The sequence below is a fragment of the Oncorhynchus masou genome, chromosome 5, assembly GCF_036934945.1.
Source record: "Oncorhynchus masou masou isolate Uvic2021 chromosome 5, UVic_Omas_1.1, whole genome shotgun sequence".
NCBI lineage: Eukaryota > Metazoa > Chordata > Actinopteri > Salmoniformes > Salmonidae > Oncorhynchus > Oncorhynchus masou.
Window position 1 is genome coordinate 54,481,629 of NC_088216.1, and position 26,645 is coordinate 54,508,273.

General features: G+C 40.3%; 1 protein-coding gene across 2 annotated transcripts; it reads right to left on the reverse strand.

Moving 5' to 3' along the window:
- Positions 1 to 439: 439 nt before the first annotated feature.
- Positions 440 to 25,242, reverse strand: LOC135527315 (E3 ubiquitin-protein ligase MARCHF9-like). Of its 2 annotated transcripts, XM_064955889.1 has the most exons (5): positions 25,047 to 25,242; positions 23,867 to 24,238; positions 5,108 to 5,263; positions 4,600 to 4,792; positions 440 to 2,150 (listed from the first exon to the last, which is right to left on the reverse strand). In XM_064955889.1, the coding sequence occupies exons 2-5, from the start codon at positions 24,209 to 24,211 to the stop codon at positions 1,816 to 1,818; spliced, it is 1,029 nt and encodes a 342-aa protein (XP_064811961.1). In that variant the 5' UTR covers positions 24,212 to 24,238; positions 25,047 to 25,242; the 3' UTR covers positions 440 to 1,815. The 2 variants fall into 2 exon arrangements, with proteins under 2 accessions (XP_064811961.1, XP_064811960.1); XM_064955888.1 differs by having other exon boundaries at positions 23,867 to 25,242.
- Between the last annotated feature and the right edge of the window lie 1,403 nt (positions 25,243 to 26,645).

Below are 26,645 nucleotides of genomic sequence, written 5' to 3' on the forward strand. Positions count from 1 at the left end.
TTGTTCCGTATTATGGATACGGTAGCCCTTTCCTGCAGTCAATGACCAAACGCTCCCTTTTTGGCCTCATGCGTGGAATTATGTTATTAATATTTAATAAATAATAATAATTCATACATATTATTTCAGAAACCCTGACAAAAATCCAGTGTTTCTATGTCAAACAATTTTGTTATATTTTAGTCTTCTGTGATGTATATAATGTGTAATATTGGGATGCAAATGCAAAATGTTTATATATTTCAACTCTATATCTGACATGGTACAGGTGTTTTCTATTTTTAAGCCCAGAACCATGTGTGAAATGTTGTAAAGTAGATTTGTTAGACCACCAATAATCAAGTAGACCACCAATAATCACTCTGTGTGACCCTGATTCAGCCCACTGCAGTAAAAGGTTCAACTTAAAGGTTATGTTCTTTTTATTGTGGCTGTTTTAATCTGTTTTAAAGATATCAAAACATGAATTGCTGCCCATAGACCATCAAAGACCATCCATCTTTTATATTGGTCATTTGTCACCATCTGTTGGCCTACTCCGCATTTACTGAATTGAAAATAATTACTTTTCACAAACAATGAGGGTATAAGTAGTCCACTCTAACACATAATCATTGTACTCTCCTGCATTCTGTAAACTACAGTCAGAATCCAGAAAATGGTAATAGTTGGTTCACAAAGCTTCACAATTTCTGTTGTGAAAGGCCAAAATTATTATACACGCCATTCTGCAATTAAATCCTTACCATACCCATTGGCAGATGGGGCTAATTCCATGTCAATTTCAGTCGATTGAGGTTAGCTTATATTATATTCAAACCATTAAAGAAAAATTTAAATCTGTTCCTGTTGATTAACTCTAATTATTGATGCTTACCTACCTTCTATTGTTAACTTTAACATATTCAAATATTCCAAGGTACAAATCTCAGAACTTCACACAGTAACTGATGAAATCAAGACAACATATACTATTGATACCAAATATTGTGCACAATATAAAACTGTGACGTCACACAGGGTTTCACCATGACATGTACAGGTTTCTTTATTGCAGAAGATGAATTGTAATGTTGGAATCTCATTCAGATGTGTCAGTCATATCTCTTTAAATAGTTTTATTGCACTTTTTTGCTCGTATCCTTTAGAGGGTTCCATGTCTGCTTTGCGCCGAAGGGACAGTTTAGGTGTTACAGGTGGACAGGGAATGTATTTCACAGACACCGTGAAGAAAAAGAAAGAGAAAAGGGGAGGGTATGGGGATACAGGGATGAGTTGAGTTGAGGAGGGGGAGATGTGGGTCACAATTGGTGGCATGGGTTTGGGGGGCAGATGTAAGAAAATGTCCCTTGCCATTTTTCCTCAACATGTTCTCGATTATAAAATCTAAATCAGTAACAATACTTTGAGGTTTTCTTCAGAAAATAGAAGAACAGGAATAATGACAATACTTTGTGTATTTCACCTGGCGAAAGAAAGCCCTCCAGCTTTTTTTTCATTTTTTATCGAAGCCATTTCCTTTTAGTCTTTTTTTATTAATGATTTTGTCCTACAGTCTGTGTCTGTAACTTCAACAACACTCTAACTGTGCTGCTCTCCCTCCCCTCGTGTCTCATAGGAGGGTTATCAGAAGCAGGATCTCTGCGTCTATGCTGTTGTGTTTATGTTCACTCTCACTGCGCCACACTTTGGGCTTAGGGAGATACTCAGTGCGGGGGTGGGGGGGGGGGTGAAAGTCATTTGGTGGTTTTAAGGAGGTGGATCAGGGGGGTTGGTGGCTGTTGTCCAAATCCCTCCCACCCGCAGAGTCCGGTCTCATACGGTGGTGACCCTCATGACCACCTCACGGTTGGTCGTGGCGCTGATGCGTGCATTGCTGGACCTCAGCTGGCTGAGGATGTGCAGGATGGTGTAGCCACAGTGGTGGTTGAGAATAGTCCTAACACGCTGGCCTGCCCGGCCTCCCCTGTCCGCCCCGGCTGAACTGTGGGGAGGGTTTCGACCCCCACGCCCCCCACCCTTGCTGCTGGAGCTGACAGGGTCGCCCAGGTCCTTGTCTTTCTCATAGTTCAGTACTTTCCACTGCTGGTTCACTGCCTGCCAGCGCTTAAAGATCCGGTATACAGACGATCCCTCATGAATTATAAGACCTGGACAGAGAAAACCAGACAGACATGGGAAAGTAAGAGAGAGAAAGGGAGAGAGAGAGAGGACAGGTATGAACGTGAGGGATGCAGGAGCGATACAAGAGGTAGGAGATAGAGAGACAGTGAATAGAAAATAGGTTGATGGAGGAGGAAGGCAAATGGATGGAGAGAAGTGAAAGATTGCAGAGTGTGAATAGCCAGACAAAGAAGGAAACAGATAAAAGGACACAGAGAAAGAGAAGGACAGGGGAGAAAGTAAGAACACACTCTGGGGGAAAAAAAACCTTTAAGGCAGAAATGATTGTCGGCTACCTTTGCACAAGTATGCTGTAAATATTTAAACAGTCTGGATGTACAAGGCTCTTGAGAAGTGGCTGTACATTTTCAGCATTACATGTCACACAGACTACGACCTAAGTGAGATGAAAGCCCAAACAGAAACGAGCAAAACAAACAAATTGCTCTCACTAACTAAATTATACACACACACACAGCTGACAACTCAAGAAGAACTGACCATGAATGTTAAAATGATCAATAGTTAATAGCGTTTTTTTATCGCTTTGTGGTGAATGTGGCGAATTTTCAAAACTCTTACTACAAAACACCAAACTGGTTACACTTGTAATGCAGCCAGTCTTACATTCAAAACCTTTCATTGTGCAAGGTTGCTAGGCACGTGGCCCCTCAAATATGTCCTGTTTTTTATTTATTTTTCAGATGTTAAATTAATAACTAAAGTTAATTTTTCAGCCCACATTTGATAACATTTATTTATAAAAAGATCTGTCAGCTGAAGTTTGCGGAAGGGGCACACTGACTGGACCAGGAAAAGAGTACCCCCCTATTCTCCATAATAAGTGGTTCCTTCCAAGGGGCACCAAGGAGCAGATACTTTACTTCAGTGGAGGAGGAGAGAGTGTGTTGGGTGACACACACCTCATTTGATTTGATTTTAGCTGCCGGTGATGGGCAAGATTCGCAGGAACTATTTTGTTCCAACTAGATCCCCACACCTGACAAACTGAGCTCATTAATCAGTTCAGTGATTGCCTAAATTCAACACACCTGGTCTTCCAGGTCGGTTAAATAAAAAAACATGCCGTGCCTGCAGCACTCCAGTACCAGGGTTGCCTACCCTTGGTATTGGCCGTAGGGATGCAGTTCTTTCTTGTTTTGGACTGTCTGGATTATTTTCATATTGTTACTGTTTTGAAATTGAGTTACAGCACTGTAGGAGCGAGAACAACAAGCATTTCGCTGCACCTGCTGTAACATCTAAATTGTTTATGCAACCAATAAAATTTGATTTGTTGCACATATCTGGTCTTGTCAATATCTGATTTTTTTAAACTTACTGTGAAATAAAATCACAACAGTCATCATAGTAGTAGTACATTTGAGTATTAATCTAATAATTATCTACATTGCAGACATACATTTTCATTATGTAGTTCTCAAAATCTGTAGTAGACAAACCGGTTTACATTTAGAATCTTTAGGTTTACCAAACATTTAAGCGTTCATCAATTAAGAGTGATCAGATTATGTAACAGTAAAATGTTGTTTAACAAAATATGTATTTCTACAGTAGATGAAACACTGATTAAGTTTGGAGAAAAAGTGACTGTATGATTTTGTGTGTTGTACTTAATCAATTGAAAGTGTGCTTTGAGTTTTGAAGCAAATGCCTTTATGATTATCTGTTTTTGAGTTTTGTACTAAGAGTTATGAAAATGTACCGCATACTTGTGAAAACTGCACCACTGAAATTAAAAAACTGTTAGATGCTTCACCTTGTTAAAGTTCAGGTCAGACATAGTAACTGTCAGGAGACCAATCACAAAAGCTTATGAAGAGAAGGTAGAATATCTATAAACTGTTTAGATCCTAGACCTAGTGCTGTAACACTGGAACGTTTCAACCACCCTTCCTACATTCAAACTCTGGGAGCATTGTCACGCCCTGACCTTAGATGTCTCTGTTTTCTATATATTTTGGTTAGGTCAGGGTGTGACGAGAGTGGGTACTCTAGGTTTTTGCATGTCTAGGTTTTTTTGTATGTCTAGGGTGTTTGTATGTCTATGTTGGTCTGATATGGTTCCCAATCAGAGACACATGTTTATCATTGTCTCTGATTGGGGATCATATTTAGGCAGGCCTTTTTTCCCACTTTCTGTTGTGGGATCTTGTCTATGTGTAGTTGCCTGTCAGCACTATAGTGTATAGCTTCACGTTTCGTTTGTTATTTTGTTCGGTGTTCATTCTTTTAAAGAGAATGTACGCATACCACACTGTGCCTTGGTCTCCTTCATAAGACGAACATGACAAGCATGTAGGTATTCTCCTTTGTTGTCATATGCAACTCTACTCATACCTGCAATCACAAAAGCTTATGATTATCTTTGATACTATATCAGTGAGGTCTACATTATAGAACCTTCTAGCTTACCTATGCACACAATGTCCATGAAGCCGTACATGCCATAGCAGATCTGGAAGAGCAGATCCTGGCGCTGCCACTTGGCCGAAGGGCTGAGGGACGACCACACCAGCCAGGATATGCTGGCGATAAGGAACAGAGAACCCAGGATGATGGCTGCTATCTGCACCTTCTCTATCACCGTCAGCGAGATGGCTTGCCACTGGAGAGAGGGGGGGTATACAGAGAGGGGGAGAGAGAGGGGTGGTGGAGAGAGAGAAAGAGGGAGGTGGAAGGAGGGAGAGGTGGATCAATGTGTCTTTTTGGTGGAGATAATTATCTGTGCACTGATGTCACGCAGTTGCAGGCAGGAAGATGTGAAAGGGTGTTTTGTTACATTTGTATGTATTTTCGGAGCATTGTAGTGCTATGTTTCAGCATTCACAGAATTCCTTTGATTTGGTATGGAACCCTGAGGTATAGGGCAGCACTTGTAGTCACTTACACCCACATGCGCACACACAAACAAATCCTGTACCTGCAGTGGGTTCTTGGTGCTGATGGCCAGGACCTGGTACTTAAAGTAGCAGAGCTCACAACTCCAGGAGCCTCTCTCGCTGATCCAGCGGATGAGGCAGGGCTGGTGAGTACAGCGCACAGAGCCGTCACAGCGACACGGGCTCAGCAACTCCCCCTGCAGGACACAGAGACATATGCTTCAGTTAAATCTCTCTAAATATCTACTGAAGGCATGGGCAACTACTCCGGTCTTTTGATCCTAGACTTTTGGTCCAGACCAGCACTAAAATACCTGATTCAGCTAAGCATGATGTGGATGATTCATAGATTTGTTGAATCAAGTGTATTAGTGATGGGTTGCTACAAAAGCCTGCAATCCCTGAAACCAGGCACTAAGCACTGAATCGTTGGTGAAGCTGACACGGATGTTCAAAAACAAGTGTGCACCTGGATCTCTAGAGGCACTTCTGGGTACAGGGTTTTCTTAAGGGTGTTGTTTGAATAGTCATTTGTGACACACATGAGTACACCTACACCTTGGTATCTGGCAATATTCCTAGATTGCTATCTAAAATAGGGCATCCGCCATATTCTTGATTCCCTTCAACATGAGATCCACATAAATATCAATGTCAAGTCATATAGCCACTGGCTGAGGTTAGAGGTCAGGGTCAGGTGGCTTATCCCCATCTTGTGGTTTATTCCATTCCATTAAGTCCTGCCATCTAGTCTAGGACATTACTCACTATGGTAGTCTGGATGGAAGAGGACAAGCATTTCCATGGTAATAAGATGGTATATATTTGCCAGGATAGTCCAGTACAACACATTACAAAATGGAGTACAGGGATTGTGCATAAAAGGTGAGTGATGTTTTGTGTGATGGAAGCAGGTATGTATAGTACAGTAAGAGGCATATTAATGCCATTGGATAAGTGAGGGGGGCATTACAGTTTGCATTATGGTACATAATAAGACCAGGATACTGTACTGTGACCACCCAAGCACAGGCAAAGAACAAGGAAGTTGTTGAATGCAGAACATTTATTTAGCTCACATTTCATGATTGAAGTTGTTAATGAGAGAGAATGTACAGCTGTATAGCTTTACATGATTTGGGAGAGAATGACATTGTTAATCCTGACATAGCCCCCACATTAATTGTAGATGATTGGCACCAGGTTGACACACTCTCAAGAGATATAATGTTACTCACATGACAACAATACACTACATGACCAAAAGTTGCTCGTTGAACATCTCATTCCAGAATCATGAGCATTAATATGGAGTTGGTCCCCCTTTGCTGCTCTAACAGCCTCCACTCTGGGAAGGCTTTCCACTAGATGTTGGAACATTGCTGTGAGGCACTAATGTTGGGCGATTAGGCCTGGGTCGCAGTCAGCGTTCCAATTCATCCCAAAGGTGTTCGATGGAGTTGAGCTCAGTGCTCTGTGCAGGCCAGTCAGATTTTCACACTGATCTCAACAAACAATTCTGTATGGACCTCGCTTTGTAAGGGAGGGGGCATTGTCATGCTGAAACAGGAAAGGGCCTTCCTCAAATTGTTACCACAAAGTTAGGAGCACAGAATTGTCTAGAATGTCTTTGTATGCTGTAACATTAAGATTTCCCTTCACTGGAACTAAGGGTCCTAGCCCGAACCATGAAAAATAGCCCAGACCATTATTCCTCCTCCACCAAACTTTACGGTTGACACTATGCATTGGGACAGGTAGCGTTCTCCTGGCATCCGCCAAACTCCGATTCGTCCATCGGACTGCCAGATGGTGAAGAATGATTCATCACTCCAGAGAACGCATTTCCACTGCTCCGGAATCCAATGGCCGATGCTTGGCATTGTGCATGGTGATCTTAGGCTTGTGTGCGGCTGCACGGTCATGGAAACCTATTTCATGAAGCTCCCCATGAACATTTATTGTGATGATATTGCTTCCAGAGGCTGTTTGGAACTCAGTAGTGAGTGTTGCAACTGAGGACAGACAATGTAAGCTTGTGTGGGCTACCATGTCGCGGCTGAGCAGTTGTTGCTCCTAGACGTTTCCACTTCACAGTAACAGCACTTACCGTTGACCGGGGCAGCTCTAGCAGGGCAGAAATGTGATGAACGGACTTGTTGGAAAGGTGCCATCCTATGACGGTGCCACGTTGAAAGTCACTGAGCTCTCCAGTAAGGCCATTTTACTGCCAATGTTTGTCTATGAAGATTGCATGGCTGTGTGCTCGATTTTACACCTGTCAGCAATAGGTGTGGCTGATTCCACTAATTTGAAATGGTGTCCACATACTTTGTATATACATGTATAGTGTATAACAAGCCATACCGTGCGGTGCTGGAGCCAGTAGGGTCTTTGACACATTCAAATCAAATAAAAATCTAACTTTATTTGTCACATGTGCCGAATACAACAGGTGTAGTAGACCTTACCATGAAATGTTTACTTACAAGACCTTAACCAACAATGCAGTTCAAGAAAGAGTTAAGAAAATATTTACCAAATAAACTCAAGTAAAAACAGCATCAATGTAACAGTATAACTTTAGACCGTCTGCACACATCCCGGGCGCGAACCAGGGACCCTCTGCACACATCAACAACAGTCACCCACGAATCGTTACCCATCGCTCCACAAAAGCCACTGCCCTTGCAGAGCAAGGCTACTTCAAGGTCTCAGAGCAAGTGACGTCACCGATGGAAACGCTATTTAGCACCACCACAAACTAGCTAATCGTTTCACATCCGTTACAGTAGTACAATAAAATAACAATAATGAGGCTATATACAGGGGGTATCCCGATACCGCGTCAATGTGTGAGGTTGCAGGTTAGTCGAGGTAATTTGTTCATGTAGGCATGGGTAAACTGACTATGCATAGATAATAAACAGTGAGTAGCAGCAGTGTAAAAACAAATGGGAGGTGGGTCAATGTAAATAGTCCGGGGGGCCATTTGATTAATTATTCAGCATCCTTATGGCTTGTGGGTAGAAGCTGTTAAGGAGCCTTTTGGTCCTAGACTTGGCGCTCTGGTACTGCTTGCTGTGCGGTAACAGAGAGAACAGTCTATGACTTGGGTGACTGGAGTCTTTGACAATTTTTGGGGCTTTCCTCTGACACCGCCTAGTATATACACTGCTCAAAAAAATAAAGGGAACACTAAAATAACACATCCTAGATCTGAATGAATGAAATATTCTTATTAAATACTTTTTTCTTTACATAGTTGAATGTGCTGACAACAAAATCACACAAATTATCAATGGAAATCAAATTTATCAACCCATGGAAGGTCTGGATTTGGAGTCACACTCAAAATTAAAGTGGAAAACCACACTACAGGCTGATCCAACTTTAATGTAATGTCCTTAAAACAAGTCAATATGTGGCTCAGTAGTGTGTGTGGCCTCCACGTGCCTGTATGACCTCCCTACAACGCCTGGGCATGCTCCTGGTGAGATGGCTGGATGGTCTCCTGAGGGATCTCCTCCCAGACTTGCACTTATTTTTTTCTTTGCCCTTTTTTCTCCCCAATTTCGTGGGTTCCAGTCTTGTGTCATCACTGCAACTCATGTACGGACTCGCGAGAGGCGAGCGTCCTCTGAAGCACAACCCACCCGTCGTGGACGGCTGAGACAGAACCTCGACTCGAAACCAGAATCTATTGGTAGAGCTAGCATTTCGATGTAGTGCCTTAGACCAACGCGCCACTCGGGAGGCCACATTGCACCTGTGAAGTTCATCATAATTTGAGAATCTGACGCCTAATGAACGTTATGCTTTCCGGATGAGTTGTATTGGGAGGACCGCACAACATGTCATCGTGTGACTCCCAAGTTTACTTCAATATGATGGTTATTATATCATTGTATGCGCATAAAAACTTTCCACCTACATTTCTTGCATAATTTATTTTACAGACAAAAAAAAGATCCCACCTCGTCTAGCGTATTTAGTTTTGTCGACATTTGGAAAGTTTTCAGACAAATTGTCTGTTTCCATCTGGCCTGTCATTACATTTTTTATCCGACATGTACTTTACTTGCATAAAAAGGTTGGATGGAAACCTGGTTACTGAGCATTTGGTCAAAAACATTGTAATGGCTTATTAGATTTAATAAAAGTTTCGTAATGTTTAGGTTGCTATGAGTGTACTGATTGATATAAGTATGACACAAGACATCCAGGCAATCCTGAAAAATAAAAAACGTTATATTTGAGTTGTGCCTGTTGTTCACACACATCTGCCCTCTCATTGGCTAGAATGGTCTCCTCCCAACTGACATACATTTTTTAAATAAATGTCTTTCCATTGTTAGAGCGGCCACTTGAGTATCTGATCAATATAATATAATAGGCTATAGGCTTTCGAGATGGCATCCGTTTCCAATTATCATAATTTTTTTACGGTCTCAACCATTGCAAGTCAAAATGTGATTGGTTGATTCCACTTTCACTCGCGGATGCTGCTTCAATACAGTTGAATTGCAAAGACCTCCTGTCTAGCTTCTGAAGGCCTAGCCAACAGCTAAGCTTGATAGCTTTATTTTTATCCCCAGACACCACCAAATAAAAATCCTGATTGGATCTTTTTTTCTCTTCAATGTTAACCCTTTCCTTTCCAAAACAAACTAAAGACATTAAATCCGAATTTTATTGAAATAATATTGAAAAGATAGGAATTAAATAAAAATTCTAACTAAATGTATATTTAAAAAATACAACAATTATAACCCTAACCCTTCTCTGAAGGCCCTTACGGTTCCCCACTGCCCATTTCCTTCTCCTCTTTGTTTCTCTCTCTTTCACTTGCTGTGTTCCCCCCTCATATTGTTTACCTTTCTCACACTCTCCTCTCTCTGTGTGTGTGTGTGTGTGTGTGTGTGTGTGTGTGTGTGTGTGTGTGTGTGTGTGTGTGTGTGTGTGTGTGTGTGTGTGTGTGTGTGTGTGTGTGTGTGTGTGTGTGTGTGTGTGTGTGAGAGAGAGAATGTGTTTTTGTGTGCTCAGATTCCAGATAGCCACAGGGCTGCTGTAGAGACGGAGAGGAGAGAGAAGTGGAGGGGTGGACGGTGAGTCAGCGCACATGTCTCACTGCCTGTTTGCCGGCATGGCCATCCAGAAAGCCAATGGCATCCCACTGGACACAAACAGGTTAAATCAACATTGTTTTAATGTATTGTGATTCAGAATCTGCATTGGATTTGAAAAAAGTAATCAACTCTTGTTTTGAGGGTGAAATTTCAACAACATGATTTGATCTGAACACATGGGTGGCAGGTAACCTGGCGGTTAAGAGCGTTGGGCCAGTAACAGAAAGGTCACTGTTTGAATCTCAGAGATGGCAAGGTGGAAAAATCTGCCGTTCTGCCCTTGAGCAAGCCAGTTAACCCCCAACAACTGCTCACCAGGTGCTGATGACGTTGATTAAAGCAGCCCCCTGCGCCTCTGAATCAGACGGGTTGGGTTAAATGAGGAAGACACATTTTGGTTGAATGCATTCAGTTGTACAACAGACTAGGTATCCCCTTTCCCTCATGGTAGCCACATTTCAACATAGACAGACCTTGTATAAAATATTTTTAATTTGTACCTTAAAAAGAATGATAGTTTTTCAAGGTTATATCCACAATCTTAATTTTAAAAATACAATAGGCAGGGCAGCACCTCCTACTGGAGAATTGACCAAACTACAGCTACCCCATGTTCTCCCATCCAAGGTTTTAACCATGCCCCGCTTAGCTATTTGTCACTGACTATTACCAATATGCTATCGTTAGAATGATTGTTGAGAGATCTCCACTTAAAAACGAAATAGATTCTTTGTTGTTATCAAAGTAATTCCAAAGGGTAGGTTTAACAGATCAAATGAAATGTGACAATACTTGATCAATGATCAATGATGCTATTCAGGCCGCAACACAATTCAATATCACTAAATATCATGACATTTTAAATCAACCAAAGCTTGAAACCCTAGGCATACTGTATAAGTCATCAACACCAATTGTTTGAATTCAACCCAGAATTCAACAAACAATATACCATATAGTATGCCTAGGGTTTCAAGCTCCGGTTGATTTAAAATGTCATGATATTTATGGATAATGAAGTGTTTGGTTGTCAACGCAAACAAATATCAACATTTGAAGGAGATGTACAGTTGAAGTCGGAAGTTTACATACAATTTAGCCAAATACATTTAAACTCAGTTTTTCACAATTCCTGACATTTAACCTCTAGTAAAAAGCAGGTCAGTGAGGATCACCACTTTATTTTAAGAATTTCAAATGTCAGAATAATAGTAGAGGGAATCATTTATTTCAGCTTTTATTTCTTTCATCACATTCCCAGTGGGTCAGAAGTTTACATGCACTCAATTAGTATTTGGTAGCATTGCCTTTAAATTGTTTATTGTTTGGGCGGCCTTCCACAAGCTTCCCACAATAAGTTGGGTGAATTTTGGCCATTCCTCCTGACAGAGCGGGTGTAACTGAGTCAGGTTTGTAGGCCTCCTTGCTCGCACACACTTTTTCAGTTCAGCCCACAAATTCTCTATAGGATTGAGGTCTCCAATACCTTGACTTTGTTGTCCTTTAGCCATTTTGCCACAACTTTGGAAGTATGCTTGGGGTCATTGTCCATTTGAAAGACCCATTTGCGACCAAGCTTTAACTTCCTGAGTAATGTCTTGAGATGTTGCTTCACTATCCCTCATGATGCCATCTATTTTGTGAAGTGCACCAGTCCTTCCTGCAGCAAAACACCCCCACAACATGATGCTGCCACCCCGTGCTTCACGGTTGGGATGGTGTTCTTCGGCTTGCAAGCCGCCCCCTTTTTCCTCCAAACATAATGATGGTCATTATGGCCAAACAGTTCTATTTTTGTTTCATCAGACCAGAGGACATTTCTCCAAAATGTACGATCTTTGTCCCCATGTGCAGTTGCAAACCGTAGTCTGGCTTTTTTATGGCGGTTTTGGAGCAGTGGCTTCTTCCGTGCTGAGCGGCCTTTCAGGTTGTCGATATAGGACTCGTTTTACTGTAGATATAGATACTTTTGTACCCGTTTCTTCCAGCATCTTCATAAGGTTACCTTGCCTGGGGTGGCAGGGTAGCCTTGTGGTAAGAGTGTTGGACTAGTAACCAAAAGGTTGCAAGTTCAAATCCCTGAGCTGACAAGGTACAAATCTGTCATTCTGCCCCTGAACAGGCAGTTAACCCACTGTTCCTAGGCTGTCATTGAAAATAAGAATTTGTTCTTAACTGACTTGTCTAGTTAAAAAAAAGGTTCTTTGATTGATTTGCACTTTTCACACCAAAGTCCGTTCATTTCCAGGAGACAGAACACATCTCCATGAGCTGTATGACGGTCCCATGGTGTTTATACTTGCATACTATTGTTTGTACAGATGGACGTGGTACCTTCAGTCGTTTGGAAATTGCTCCCAAGGATGAACCAGAGGTCTTGGCTTATTTATTTAGATTTTCCCATGATGTCAAATAAAGAGGTACTGAGTTTGAAGGTAGGCCTTGAAATACATCCAGAGGTACACCTCCAATTGACTCAAATGATGTCAATTAGCCTATCAGAAGCTTCTATAGCATGACATAATTTTCTGGAATTTTCCAAGCTGTTTAAAGGCACAGTCAACTTAGTGCATGTAAACTTCTGACCCACTGGAATTGTGATACAGTGAATTATAAGTGAAATAGTCTGTCTGTAAACAATTGTTGGAAAAATTACTTGTGTCATGCACAAGGTAGATGTCCTAACCGACTTGCCAAAACTATAGTTTGTTAACAAGATATTTGTGGAGTGGTTGGAAAACAAGTTGTAATGACCCCAACCTAAGTGTATGTAAACTTCCGCTTTCAACTGTATCTTCTGCTTGGATAGTTATATCTGTGCCACTGACTTAGTCTGGCTTTAATTCCAGTTTGTCTACAAATAAAATAGTTATATGTTGGATTCTCATCTCCAGCTCAACCAAATATCTAAATTAAAGAATAGGAAGAAATCAAATTAAACTTTATTTAAAGTGTATTTAAAGTCTGATTTGATGTATTCCTATTCTATAACTTAAATGTTTGTTTGAGATGGAAACATGAATCCAACATATCAAAGTTAAAGAATAGGACTAATTCAAATCAAACTTAATTTAAAGTGATTTAAAGTTTGATTTGATTTAGGTTGAGATGGAGATGTGAATCCAACATGTCAATTATTAATTTGTTGACAAACTAGAATTAAAACCAGACTAAGTTAGTGGCACAGATGGAACTATCAAAGCAGAACTTCAAATGTTATTTGCTGCATTAACATGCAAGCACAATTCAATTTTACTTTTGTAATATGGGAAATAGCCTAAAGTTGTCACGCCCTGATCTGTTTCACCTGTCCTTGTGCTTGTCTCCACCCTCTCCAGGTGTCGCTTATTATCAGCAGTGTATTTCTCCCTGTGTTTCCTGTCTCTCTGTGCCAGTTTGTCTTGTTTTGCCAAGTCAACCAGTGTTTGCCCTAGCTCCTATTTTTTCCCAGTCTCTGTTTTTTCCCTAGACCTCCTGGTTTTGACCCTTTCCTGTCCTGACACCGAACCCGCCTGCCTGACCACTCTGCCTGTTCTGACCTCGAGCCTGCCTATCCCCTTGTACTGTTTGGACTCAAACCTGATCACTAAACCCCTGCCTGTCCTGACCTCGAGCCTGCCTATCGCCTGGTACTGTTTGGACTCTGACCTGGTTTTTGAACTCTCGCCTGTCCCCGACCTGTTTTTTCCTACCCCTTTTGTTATAATAAACATCGGAGCTCAACCATCTGCCTCCTGTGTCTGCATTTGGGTCTCGCCTTGTGCCCTTAGAAACGATCTTGCAAATGAATGTAACATTTGACCGTAAAATGAGTAACACATCCATGGGCACATTTTGAGGTTACTGTTACTATACATTTCTTCTTCAGTAATCATATAAAGCCTGCATGTTCAAAATAGCATACATAGGTCATCGCAGGTCTGTGGAGATCTTCAAAATCGCTATAATAATCTACGCAGAATCTTGAACGGCATTGATCACTTGCACCATGTACTTTTAATGTCATCTCAACTGCAATCCAAGTCATTTGTTTTTTTTATATTAGTTGAAGCACAGTGATATCACATTCCTCTTTTGTACTGTATAAATTAACTAAATATCTGACATTTTGTTCCCATTTGAACTTTTCTGTGCGTTTTAAATGGTTGAAAGTGAAGTGATAAGACATTTGTGTGACAACTTAACCAAAAAATATCAGACATTGTTTTTCCATTGGAATTTGGTTGTGCTTTTAGATGGTTGAAAGCATTGGAAATTCAACTGTCTTTTTGAGTGGGTGAATATAGGTTGTAATCTCATTGATCAATGTCTCAACCAAATGTTACCCAATTTTCCATGTTGAAATTATGTAGTGCCCAGTGTCCACTTAGGATAAAAACACTTTACAATTACGCACGCAAAACACTCTTGAGCTTTTATGCGGTCCATTTCATGAACATACTTTACATTTTTACTACTGAACTTATTTAGGCTTGCCATAACAAAGGGGCTGAATACTTATTGACTCAAGACATTTCAGATTTGATTTGTTTTATTACATTTACATTTTAGTAATTTAGCAGACACTCTTAACCAGAGCGACTTACAGTTCGTGAGTGCATTAATTTTCATACTTTTTACTACTGGTCCCCTCGTGGGAATCGAACCCACAACCCTGGCCTTGCAAGTACCATGCTCTACCAGCTGAGCCCAAAAAATTCTACAAACAAAATTCCACTTTGACATTATGGGGTATTGTGTACAGACCAGTGCCACAAAATCTAAATTTAATCCATTTTAAATTCCGGTTGTAACAGAACAAAATGAGGAAAAAGTCTCACACTTTCTGATGGCACTGTATGTGGAGTAATCATAGGCAGTCAGTGCTGGTGCTTTGATTTGGTATTTTCCTTCATTCAATCACAGTGATTCATTTCCACTGTGATACATCCTAATTCATCCAAAATAGTAGGACTAATTTCTCTCACCCCTATTGCCCAGATTTTGTTTTCTACATTGAGATGTGTTATTGGTCTCTGTAGTTCATTCTATGAACATTATATTGTATTTGAATCCTGCAACCAATTGTATCTCAGTCTTGATCAATACTTATTATCGTCAATCAACACTTATTCTCAGCTAACAGCTAACAATCACAGACATGGACAAAACATTATTTTCATATACAAAGTGAATGTTGAAAGAATGTCACCACAGAGTACTGAAAACGTTCCTGAACAATTCATGGAATGTGTCTGTCATGAACAGTATTGGAATACCCTATGAATATTCTGGGAACCAACAATTGCTCGCTGGATTGTATCTTTGCCTCTCTGTCACTATGATGTTTTGGGGGATGAAGTATGGAGTATTGAGCATGGGTGGGACCAAACATGATTCCCAACCTCAACACGCACAGAGTGCCCATCATAACAACTTAATATAAATAAGATTTGTCTCGGGGCATATAAATATCCACAGCAGTTGATGGTTCAATTGGCAAGGACTGAAGTAGCTGGGTCCAAAAAGAACCAGCAACATTATATAGGCTAATTCAAGGGTAAGTGAATCTGCTCCTTGGGCATAATGCCTTATAAATCAAATCATGTAGACAGCTAAGTAACCAATGATTTATCTGTTAATGGGATGTTATGGAGAGACAGGTGAACCAATGATGACATAGAGTACCACAGTATGAGTCATAATACCCATAAAACCTAGCAGTCAAAAAGGGAAATGGTTCCAATAATTTTTCCACCATTCATTTTCCCATAGGGTATTTTAGAAACACTGTGTTTCATGTAGGCTTACACTAGTGTGATGTTTTGATAACCGTGTAAATCTCTCTAGGACAAGGTGACTTTTATCAATATATTTGCAAGTATTTACCCCCCCCAAAATGAAATGCTAATTTACTGCTAATGTGGCTATAATAAAGAACTACAAATGCCATGATGACCTGCACAAGACTGGCAATAGAGGCAAAGGTCAGAATATCCGGATTAACTATCTAATGTTAGCTAAATGTAGTAATAATTTCTCAATTTAGTAAATGTAATAAATTGGCTACATTTCTTAAAATGGACAATTCTGTTTATCTGTCTTGTGCATGTTTTCAATTGACACAATACCTGTTAGCAAAGGCTTCAGTTAGTGATGACATGCAGGAGCTGGCCTTGCAGGGATTTTTAGTTTTGCATGGTCTACTTTGATGCTAATTAACATGTTTGAATCTGAGAGTAAATAAACGTGAATATATTGGTAATATTCAACTTGTTCGAGAGAGATTTACATGGTTATCAAAATGTCACGCCAATGTCAAAGGAAGGCAGGTAATTAAATAATCAAAAGAAAAACTTGTTTATTATAGCCTACCCACTTGGCAAAAACTGTTTAAATCAACGTTGTTTCCATGTGATAGATTTCAACAAAACAATATATTGTTACGATGTTGAATCAACCTGGAAAACTGTTTGAATTTGACAAAAGTCATTAACGTAGGGTCATTTCGTATTTTTACCCAACGTTTAACCTAAACCCAATGACAAGGTGACATTTTTTGTTGATTTCACATTGAATTCACATTAGTTGACAACTCCAAAACTAGATGGTGAACTGACTTCTGTGCCCAGTGGGTAGGGGTTATAGGTACATATGATGTGAAATAGGCCTTGTGTGAAATCATTGTCAAAGCGAAAGAGATACTATTGCATATAGGTCTAGATTATTTATGGTTCTCATAGAAATATCAAAACATTATTTTAACAACTCCAATTCAATTGCATGTGGCGCAGGAATTGCTGACTCACTGCATTTTCCGAATCAAGACACCTGCTGGTAACTCTTAACTGGTTACGACAGCTCATGAGGTCTCCAAAATATATTTAGACTAGGTGTGACTCCAATGACTAAAGAGGCTTCATGCATAGCTTTCATTTTTACCCATAACAGTAGGAGTAAAATGTCTCTATTCTCACCACTTACAACCAATTTTCTACTCTGAGACGCTTTGTGAATACAGGCCCAGGCCGGTTGACCCACAGTGACACAGCATGTTCATCTCTCCATCTCAGGTTGACAGTGTCAACAGGGAGTCACCCCCATCACCGAGCCGCTGGAGAACAGCCTGCTAATGATCATGAATATTTGATACCTCCTGACGAGGTGGCTAATTGTGTTTGTCGAATATAAATGGCAAGCGCCACGGAGGTCGGGTTTTCACCTGTTGAGACACTTAACCTGAAGAATCGATGAGAAGGAATAGAGAAACTGTGATAGAAGTGTGATATGCAAACTGCTTTTTATACGGTTCAACATACCTTGTGTCAATTGAAGCTTATCCTCAATAGTGAGAAAACTAAACTAATGGTGTTTTCTAATGCAAGAAAAAGACCTCTGAACCTTTCACCTATTACTACCTGTCAGGGCAAGGATATTGAGGTTGTAACCTCATAAATATCTTGGAATTTTAATTGATGACGACCTCTCTTTTAAATTGCATATTCAACAATTTACAAAAGAAATTAAGCTGAAAAGGGATTTTATTTTAGGAATAAGACCTGTTTTTCTTTTGAAGCCAGAAGGAGGCTTGTATCAGCTACATTTATGCCTTTACTAGACTATGGGGATATTTTATATATGAATGCTTCCGCTCAGTGTTTGAGATCAATTGACACCCTTTACCATGGCATTTTGAGATTTATTTTAAACTGCAAAACCCTTACGCACCACTGCACTTTGTATACCAGGGATGGCTGGCCTTCTCTAGTCACTCGTAGGCTCAGTCACTGGTATACTTTTATTTACAAAGCCATTTTTGGTTTATTACCTTTTTATTTGTGCATTTTTATTGTTCAGAAATGTGGTGGGTACTCTCTTCGTTCGCTTGACTTTATCCTGCTAACTGTTCCAAATGTCCGAACTGAATTTGGTAAAATGCTTTTATGTACTCTGCCCCATCGTCTTGGAACACCTTACAAAATACTTTTAAACTGGAAGAACTTGTCCCGATTGTTGTTTTTGAATCACTGATGAAGGATTTTGAGGCTGATTCCCTGACCTGTCAATGTTTTTAATTTGCTGTTTTATACTCTTGTGAATTCAATGTTTTTTAATAGATTACTTGTAGTTTTTCATGTTGTCTGTCTGTGTAATGACTTGGTGCTGCCTATCTTGGCCAGGGCGCTCTTGAAAAATAGATTTTAATCTCAATGAGCCCTTCCTGGTTAAATAAAGGTTTTAAAAAATGATCTATATATATATATATATATAGGTGCAGTGCTATTGCACTGTATGTGATTAATGTTGTGCTCCTCAAAATCCTCAGCTTTTTCATGAAGTTGTTTCAAGGCCAACGGTTACCTCTCACTATGTTGGGTAAAAGGCTGACCATAACTAAGGTTGGGATCAATTCCATTTCGATTGCCCCCATTAACTGAAATGTACACTACCGTTCAAAAGTTTTTGTCCATTAAAATAACATCAAATTGATCAGAAATACAGTGTAGATATTTTTAATGTTGTAAATGACTATTGTAGCTGGAAACGGCTGACTTTTTAATGGAATATCTACATAGGTGTACAGAGGCACATTATCAGCAACCATCACTCCTGTGTTCCAATGGCATGGTGTGTTAGCTAATCCAAGTTTATCATTTTAAAAGGCTAATTGATCATTAGAAAACCATTTTGCAATTATGTTAGCACAGCTGAGAACTATTGTCCTGATTAAAGAAGCAATAAAACTCACGTCAACAGTGAAAAGGCAACTCCGGATGCTGGCCTTCTACGCAGAGTTGCAAAGAGAAAGACATCTCAGACTGGCCAATAAATAGAAAAGATTAAGCTGGGCAAAAGAACACAGACACTGGAGAGAGGAACTCTGCCTAGAAGGCCAGCTTCCCGGAGTCGCCTCTTCACTGTTGACGTTGAGACTAGTGTTTTGCGGGTACTATTTAATGAAGCTGCCAGTTGAGGACTTGTGAGGAATCTGTTTCTCAAAATAGACACCCTAATGAACTTGTCCTCTTGCTCAGTTGTGCACCTGGGCCTCCCACCCCTCTTTTAAATAGTAATTTACAAGATTAACAATGTCTACACTGTATTTCTGATCAATTTGATGTTATTTTAATGGACCAAAAATGTGCTTTTCTTTCAAAAACAAGGACATTTCTAAGTGACACCAAACTTTGGAACGGTAGTTTATATTTTCCTCAATGACATTCAATTAGAAACATTTGGAAATGGAATTGGAATTCCAGTTAACCTTGTGAATTGACTGAATTGAAAACACCACTGACATTCAAGTGATTATCAAGTTGAATATAACCTGGCTATAGAAAGGGCTGATGTATGAAAATTGAAAATGTCAAACCTTACCAATATCAAAGCCAAAGAGTAACCTTTTTGTGAATAGCTTACATAGAATCATCATAATGAAACCTCAAAAGCTAGAAAGGTACATGTACAAATGAATGTTTTCAATTAACCATGTGGTTTTAAAAGAGATAACAGAATCCCTAAAATCTGCATTTTCTTTTCATCACCTATTTCCCACTCTATTGTTCTTTTCCCACCATACTACACTTTACCTAAAAGTCCATCTCACTTCCCCCTCTCTCCTTTGTCTCTTTCCCCTCCCCCACTGTCTTTCTCTATCTCTTATCATCGTTCCTTTATTATCTTGCTCTCTGCTTGGTTCATATCATTTAGGATGTACTACATAATGAGACACACACACACAAGCACACAGACACAACCGCACATACACATATGTTGACATGTGCACAATTACACAAAGTTAGTGCTCCAGAAACACCTGACGGTGACAGAAAGATTGTTATTGTCTCTGGTCTCAGACATGACTTACAACATTCCTCTCTGACTAGACCAGTGTGAAAAAACAGTGTATATGAATTCATGCACAAGGTGATCAGATTCTTTCACCCATATGGTAATAACCACTTTCTGTATAGTTTCTATTCAGAGAACAAATATACAGGTAGATGGAAGAACGAGATTTAACCGACTCAAGATGATTATATCTTTAATGTAATGGAGTGGAATACAGTGTTCATGGTGTGTTTCAGCTAAAACCCTGGGATTGCATGTGGGAGTTGTCCATCTAGACAATCCACTGTGGGCACTCTTGGTTCCATGAGCATGTCTCTCCAGTGATGTTGGATGAATGTCAGAATCTGCCTGCAGTCCAATGCCTTACACATCAGCACTCTTCAACCAGCAGAGCCTGGGTCCATACACGTGCACCACCACCATTACCTCACTGGAAATAACATAGAGCTATAGCCAGCCGTTTCAAGGATATTCTTAGAACCATACTTGCTACACTTTGAAAATGAATTATCATCTAGGATAAAAGGCTCCTCGACCTCCCATTCGAAACCCACTTCCCAAGCTCTTCTTTATCTGCAGTCTTTCGGCTAAATGAGAAAATGTGACCCGTTTAATATACATGTACAGTTAGAGGTTTGGAAGGAATACCATTCCCCAGTGCAGAGGTGGAATAATACACTTGACTGTAGATTTGTGATAAGGTTAGGGCACTATACCCCTAGCTACATGGTTTTTGTCTTGCAGACTCCACAGTCCTCTCTTCATCTCTTATTTCCCTGCACAGTAAGTCCCCATCACGACACTCCTATAAATCAACTCCATGCAATGTTGTCATCTCCACTCTATTAATGGACCCACGTGCCTCCTTTCAAAGGATACCACCAAGCCTAATTAAAAGTGTTCAAAGGTCCTGTCTCATTTGATTCCCTCAGGGGATCCCTATATCACGGGACATGGTGCTGCAACAGAGACTGTTCCTATCTATAAAACTACAGCCCAAAGTTAGACTTAGCTTGGGCCTTTTTTTATTTTGAGCTCTTTGACAAATAGCCCAATTCAAACAAAATGTATTTTAATTTACTCAAGAATACAGGAAGTTGATTTGCTAGAGTAACAGACATTTTCTACCATCATTAATAGATTGAATTAGACTTGTTTTTATACGTACAGTATTTCTTAACAATGTTTAAAATATTTTGTGCAAACAATAATCTTTGTTGATTAATTGTGATTGGATGTCATTATAAAAGGGCAAAGGTCATTAAATGCATTACCCAGGATGCACTTTACAACTGTATTTCACTTTATCTACTGGTATCTTAGAGGTTAAGAGTGTTGTTCCAGTAACTGAAAGGTCGCTGGTTTGAATCCCCGAGCTGGCAAGGGAGAAAAATTGTCCGTTCTGCCCTTGATCAAGGCAGTTAACCCCCAAACAACAACTGATCCCTGTGCGCCTATGACGTTGATTAAGGCAGCCCCCCATACCTCTCTGATCCAGAGGGGTTGGGTTAAATGTGGAAGCACATTTCGGTTGAATACATTCAGTTGTGCAACGGACTAGGTATGTCCTACTGTGTTAAAATTACTGTATGTCATTGTTGCTCCCTAACATGTTGTACAACTCTTCACATTATTTGTGTTTTCCTTTTTGTCTGTGATGAAATCCTGAAAAGGTTTGCGATTGATGAAAACCTTTCAAGACAGTTGGTGTCATACAGTAGTGTCAGGTTCAGACTGACATTGAATCAAATCACAACAATCACATTAATATCGAAAACACTTCTGTTAAAATCATGGTATGTACCTACAGTATTAATTTGTATCTGGTTCTTGGTGGTGAAACCACTGCCTGTTTTACCCTGAAATTATCTACATGGAAACACCATATGGAAAAAATATGTATGTATGGAACAATGTATGGAACAACATGTGTATATGGAACAATGTATGGAACAATATTATGTATGGAACAATGTCTTGAACAACATGTATATATGTACAGTGGGGCAAAAAAAGTATTTAGTCAGCCAGCAATTGTGCAAGTTCTCCCACTTAAAAAGATGAGAGAGGCCTATAATTTTCATCATAGGTACACTTCAACTATGACAGACAAAATGAGAAAAAAAATCCAGAAAATCTCATTGTAGGATTTTTTATGAATTTATTTGCAAATTATGGTGGAAAATAAGTATTTGGTCACCTACAAACAAGCAAGATTTCTGGCTCGCACAGACCTGTAACTTCTTTTTTAAGAGGCTCCTCTGTCCTCCACTCGTTACCTGTTACCTGTTACCTGTTTGAAGTGTACCTATGATGAAAATTACAGGCCTCTCTCATCTTTTTAGGTGGGAGAACTTGCACAATTGGTGGCTGACTAAATACTTTTTTGCCCCACTGTATGTATGTATGTATGTATGTATGTATGTATGTATGTATGTATGTATGTATGTATGTATGTATGTATGTATGTATGTATGTATGTATGTATGTATGTATGTATGTATGTATGTATGTATGAATGTGTGGAACAAAATGTACGTGTGGAACAATGTATGGAACAACATGTGTATGGTCTAGTAAAAGACAAACTGACGCACACCCACCAAAAACGTTATAGAGGTGCTGACTAATGAGAAGTAAATTATAAAAATAAAGAAGGTAAGTCGCATACCCTAATTATGCTCCCAAACATTTAATGCAACCAAAGTTTCGGCATGCAGTGCATTCCTTCCTTTATTTATTTTTACAACATGTGTATGGAACAATGTATGGAACAAGATGTATGTTTGGAACAATGTGTGTATGGAACAATGTATGCAACAAAACAACAATGTTTTACCCATTGGAGGCATTTCCATATTCTATGTGTTGCTTTCTGAAATTAGACTTTTGGCATCCTAATAGGGTCACAATGAATTCAACCAAAATCCTGTTTAAATTCCTCAATAGAAGGAACCTGTATCACTGTCTGTTTTGGCTGCAGCTGGAACATGATGATGCAGAAACACGTCAACAAAGTTTAAGTTAAAAGGTTTGTATCCATTTTAGTTATTGGGTTCCAGGAAAATGTAACAGTCTGTATGGAGCCAATATGTCATATTATTATTATTTAAGAATATATATATTTTACCAACCCAATATTGTCTAATCACTGCAACTCCCCTACGGGCTCGGAAGAGGAGAAGATGGAGTCATGTGTCCTCCGAAACATGACTTGACTAACCTCACTCCTTAACACCCGCCAGCTTAACCTGGAAGCCAGTCGCACCAATGTGTCAGAGGAAACACCGTTCAACTGGCAACCGGGGTCAGCCTGCAGGCACCCCGCCCGCCACTAGAAGTCGCTAGAGCGTGATGAGACAAGTAAAGCCTCCCCGGCCAAACCCTCACCTAACATGGGTGACGCTAGGTCAATTGTGCCCTGTCCAATGGAACTCTCGGCCACGGCCAGTTGTGGCACAGCCAGGGAATGACCCCAAATCTGTAGTAATGCCTCTAGCACTGAGATGCAGTGCCTTAGACTGCTGAGCCACTCGGGAGGAGCCACTCGGTCTTTGGAGACAAAGGTTGGCTTGATCCAAACAGTTTAATCTTTGAACTGATAAAAGACATGCTTGTTTGCCATAGCCTAGTAGAGGGATACCTGAGCTTCCCTGCAGTGTGTGCTTATGTATAGACCTGAAATACAGTACATGCAAAGAACCAACTTATAAGCCTTGAAGAAACTTATAGAAATAACCCTGGAAACAATGGGTAGTCACAAGGAGCAGGGGGAAGGGTAGGCTAGACTTGGATAGATAGGTGAAGTGCAGGGCTACGGTTGAGGACAGGGGAGCCTACCTGTTCGGGGCCCTGGAAACAGATCCGGCACTGCGGCGAGCGCATGCCACTGTCCAAGCTGCTTGTGAGCGACACCGCGTCCAGGCCTGCTTGGAGCTTCTGATCCTTCTCCTCGAATGCCAGGCTGCGCGGCCGGGGATCGGTGCCATAGTACTCCTCCTCATCGTCCCGAGTAGAGCAGTCGAAGCGTGGCCACCCGCAGTCTCCTACCCCGAGCCCTCGCATGCTGCTCGTTCGCCTGTCTGTGTCTGTGTCTGAATCGGTCTCCCGTCTTGAGCCAGACCGCATGAAAACCAGCACTTTCAGTTCATTGAAAAACATACGGATCCGGTACTTAAACATCATGAACTAGCCCACATTGGCAAAATGCAGCTGTAGGGTGAAATAGAAGGTATCAATAAAGGGAGTTGGATGAATCAGGCATTTAGTTTGCATGATTTTGGAGCCAAAGGGGGGTTTGTTAGTAGTATTATTATTATTGCCAAGTGCGAGGCTATTTGTTTCAAGTAGCCTTCTCTAGCTATGGTATCAAAACAAATATCAGAGGTGTCTATAAAAAGTATGGCTGCCGGGCACAAATCTTGGTCAATAGAAATCCAAATATGACAATGTAAATAGATGGTATCATTCCTTGATACATTTTTTCTGTTACCAAGTGTAGCCTATGATAGCCAATGCGGAAGTTTTTTAATGGATGGGCAGAGACTGTTTCTTTTCGGGAGTCAACGGATGCCAATACAAAACCATCGTGATAGCTTTCAGTGTGAGCGATTAGCATATCCAAACAGCAATATGATCAAACGGAATCCCCTCACGTTCATTTTCGACCCAGTCACTCATGGGACAATGCCAAAGCTTGAATTTAACGGGAGCTGTATTTAAGGGGAACCTTTAACATGGTTTTGAGCGAAAATGTGATATTCTATTTCAAGACGAGAGCGGAGCAAGATTGAGAGGGGTTCAGATGAGCTTTGGAGTCTCAGGTATAATATAAAATTATATGAATGCTATGGCATGAGTAATTCCACCGAGTCATTTTGGGGTGTTGCTTTCAGCTGTTTAGTCCATACAAAAAAAGGCCAGTTGAAATTAAAACGAGATGGCAATCATCTCTCTTGTTTGTCCCTCAGTGGCATGCTAGCCATCAGATCACCGTTTTTCTCTTCCCCTGTTTCCTTACCGTGTTTTTTCTGGCTGATAGATAGAGAATAGGCTACGTCCACACGGTTCCCCCTCCACACAAGTCCGAGAGACACTACTATCCAACGTGTTTGCATTTTAAACAGAATCGGACGAGACACCAAAAATGTGTAGAAAAACGCACATCACTTTGCCATTGAATTTCCATGCTGCTTTTTTATTCTTTCTGCAATGATTCCTGCACAACACAAACCAGGAAGAACGAAGATGCCAGGGAAGAACCCCCCAGAATAGGCGAACGAAGCGATTACTTCGCTATGCCAGTTAAACTTTGCCATCAAATAACGGGTTCGTTTACTACCAATAACTAATTTCACCATTTCAATTAATAACAATAAGGCTTTAATTTACATGGTTACGCTGAAATACTTGCTTCCGACAGCAGACGTGCCTCCATCGAAATCTGATAACTGGAGGATCCTGCCATGGAAATGCATGCTAGCCGAATTGAAACAGATGTGTTTATATATATTGTTGTTGTCGAATCATTTTCTTATGATTATTCCTTCCTCCGTCTATCGGTAAAGGAAAAAGCTTCACCGTTTTGCTGCGCGTTGGCAGAAGCCGCTGTCCGAGGTGCTGATTTCCATGTGACGTTGCGGCCACGTGTTACAGAGTATCCCGGGAAATCTAAACCGTGTATGGACAAGGACGGACATTAGTAGTCTGCCACTGCAATAGGGTGTGTCTTTTATCAAATATCTCTCTCTTATAACATGTGCCTATGCATCGTTTATTCAAAGTTTTCTCAAACAAGTCTAGGCCTATCACCTACACGGATACTAGGGTCTTGGCTTACATGGATGTTGTAATGGTGCACATTGCTTCACTGGCCACCCCACCATTGGGGTGTTCTTTCATTAAGTTCAGCCAGGTGGTACTTGATGCCACAAATAAAATGTTTAACAAATTTCAAAGAACTCGGCCAAGCAGCATCAGACGATTAAATAGATTAATTATGCCATAACTAGATTAGAGTTTAATCACAGCCAGATGAAAACATTAGTCATAGAGATATGGAAGCGAGGGAAAGCCTTGTGTGTATTATGAGCGCTGTCTGGCCCTTGCTTCAGAGCCTGAGCAACAGGCAGTTAGATTTGGGTATGTCATTTTAGGTGAAAATTGAAAAAAGGGGCGGATCCTTAAACTAGCCTACGGAAATAAGAAAGAATGAAAGAAAGAAACAAGTATAAGCTCATTATAATAATGCATTGAAAATATGGTCACATGACAGATGATTTCAATGATCACATAACAAGAAAAATGGTTTATCTCAGTAGCAGATCTGTTTAAGGAATCAAACAATTATTTATGTTAGGCCTTTTTGTGTATTTCCTTACATTCTTACTGAGCAAAAGTATAAACACAACATGTAAAGTGTTGGTCCCATGTTTCCTGAGCTGAAATTAAAGATCTCAGAAATGTTCCATATGTACAAAAAGCTTATTTCTCTCAAATGTTGTGCACAAATTTGTTTACATCCCTGTTAGTGAGCATTCATCCTTTGCCAAGATAATCCATCCACCTGACAGGTGTGGTGTATCAAGAAGCTGATTAAACAGCATGATCATTACACAGG